General features: G+C 37.2%; 1 protein-coding gene across 1 annotated transcript; it reads right to left on the reverse strand.

Moving 5' to 3' along the window:
* Positions 1-1,377: 1,377 nt before the first annotated feature.
* Positions 1,378-2,382, reverse strand: LOC309549686 (trace amine-associated receptor 3-like; the record flags this gene model as incomplete). Its single annotated transcript, XM_082250122.1, has 1 exon — positions 1,378-2,382. The coding sequence occupies one exon, from the start codon at positions 2,380-2,382 to the stop codon at positions 1,378-1,380; it is 1,005 nt and encodes a 334-aa protein (XP_082106248.1).
* Between the last annotated feature and the right edge of the window lie 335 nt (positions 2,383-2,717).

The raw sequence follows: 2,717 nt of genomic DNA on the forward strand, positions 1-2,717 counted from the left end.
GCCCTAACATATGCCTCAACCAGGTGTATGATACAACCTATAGTTAAGAAATACAGTAGTGTCCTGTCCCCACCTCTAGCTTTCTGACAAGACAGTGAAAGAGCAGCACAACGGTTATCCTTCTTTTTTTCTTTTTTTTTTTTTTGGTTCAATTAAGTTGCATGAAACTTTTCTATACAACAAAATGTACCAACAATAGGATGGCAATTTTCATTGCAAAAAAAAAAAAACAAAGAGAATAAGGAAAAAAATCCTTGGTTCCTTATAGTCATCACAACAAAGTTTAGGAAGAAAACAGGAAAGCAATGTTTTTGTCTAGGGAAATCCATCCTTATCAATAGTAATTAGAATCATATAATAAACGTATAACTCTGTGAGTCTATCATCAGTGTGTTCAGCAGTTGAAATAAGAGAATCTGAGACAGCTTCCAAAAGTATTTGCTCAGAACTGAATAATTAAAATACAACCACCTGGTGGACCTGGTTTTTTGATCTCTCCTCCAATGATTCCTTGTCTGCACATTTGCATCCAGTGCAAGTGCATCTTATTGGCACCCAGTCCTACCCCTCTCTCCCCTAGTGTATGTGCTGCTGTATAGGAGATTGCAAGATGCTGATAACAAGTCAAATTAAGGTACTTACATTAGCTGCAATTACAAATAAAATGCATTAAATGATCTATTAATGAATATAGAACTGCATTATTTGTGTCTTTTATATCTGCCTGGAGTTTCAACTTTAAATAGGTGTAGTTGACGTAGTGAAATTAATACGTTAATTAATACATTAGTATATACATAGCATTTTTTTTTAAAAAATACAGTTTAACTTCTTCATGTCCATGCTATAGCCAAAAGACAGCTACAGCGTGGACCTTAATTGCCGGGCAGGCGTCCATGTACGTCCTCCCCTGCATGAGCTGACTGCGTGCTTCCTGCAAAGTGCCCACAGCTCGCTCTGTGATCAGCGAGTCCATGGCCCCTTACCACATGATCAGTTGTCAAATAATGACAGCTGATCACGTGATGTAAACAGCAGCCTGCGATCAGCTTTTTTTTTCTCCTCACGCTGTCAGGGTGAGGAGAAACAAAAGCAGATCACCAGCTGCTGTCAGAGGGACATAAGTCCCGAAAAGGAGGAGCATCTGTGCCCACCAGTGCCCATCAGCTCCACCTACCAGTGCAGGTCAGTGCCTCCTACCACTGCCCACCGGTGCCACCTATCAGTGCCCACCAGTGCCACCTATCAATGCCCACCAGTGCCACCGATCGGTGCCAATCAGTTCCCCATATAATCCCCCTATAATATTAAGAGTTCATAAAAACATTGTACTCAAATTGGTGCAAAAACAGTTTTTTTTTTTTCTTATATAATTTCCTATTCATCAGGAAACAGATTTCCACAGGCATCAGAGTAACAAATTTTACCAGAGATTATGTATTTCAGACCTTTTCTAAACCATGGATAGAGAAAGCCATACAGAATGGGGTTACATGTTGAGTTTATATAGCTAAACCAGTTAAATACCTCAAAAATGACTTTTGGTGTAGTAAATTTCATAAATGGATCAATTAATAAAGTTACAAAAAATGGCATCCAACAGCTAAGGAAGACACCCATCAAAATGGCTAGTTTCCTAGCTGCCTTGTGCTCTTTTCTCTTGGAAACTTTTTGTGATGTGTTTGAATCCACAATTGCATTCTTTATAAGCTTTGAATGTTTTTGGGAAACCAGAAATATTTTCACATAGATTCCAACCATTACAGCTCCTGGAAAAAAAAAACATGTAAAGAAAACCACTACAGACCATAATTTGTTAAATGTGATTGGACACACATTAAAACATTGGACTAGAAGATCATATCCCTCAATGCCAGACACATGAGAATTTGATAAAACCACTCCTAATGAAAATATCATAGGAGCTGACCAGCAAAAAAACACCAACCTTTTAATGACTGGCAGAGTAATCTTTACAGGATAATGGAGTGGCTTACACACTGCATATAACCTGTCCACTGCAATTATACAGAGATGAAAGATAGAAATGACACCTAAAGTCATATCAAAACCATAATGAATCTTACAGTACAAGTTTCCGAAATACCAGTAGTTTTCCACTGTTCTTACCATGCTGTATGGCATTATAAATATTCCAAAACACATATCAGTTGATGCCAAGGAAAGAATAAGAAGGTTTGTTGCTGAATGAAGCTGTTTAAAATGAGCAATAGTAATAATAATACCAAAGTTTCCAAAGATGGTAATAGTTATGGAACATGCAAAGAACATGTAAAGTCCTAGCCGGGTGCCAAGATGATGATTTGTCGAACAGAAGGATAAGTTTTGAAATTGGGAACAATTAGGTTTTTCAATTTCCATACTGCAGAATCATTGACAAGTACACAGGTTAATATTGCACGCATCAATGTTTAATCACAAGGATTTATTTTCATAGATAATTACTGCAGTCCTAAAATAAAGTTAATAATTATTTTATTTTTGAATTACAGTTCTGCTTGCCTTAGTTGTCTATTGACTACAATTTATATTGGCATTGTCACATTTTGGTGTATTTTTATAATCCTGGGGTTGCCTCATTATAATATTCACTTCAGTATAATTGTTTCTATAAAACATAAGACATATCTAGAGCAGTGGTTCTTAACCTGGGTTCGATCGAACCCCAGGGGTTCGGTGGGTCAGTCTCGAGGGTT

The sequence above is a fragment of the Pelophylax lessonae genome (assembly GCF_965119305.1).
Source record: "Pelophylax lessonae genome assembly, chromosome: 3".
Lineage (NCBI taxonomy): Eukaryota > Metazoa > Chordata > Amphibia > Anura > Ranidae > Pelophylax > Pelophylax lessonae.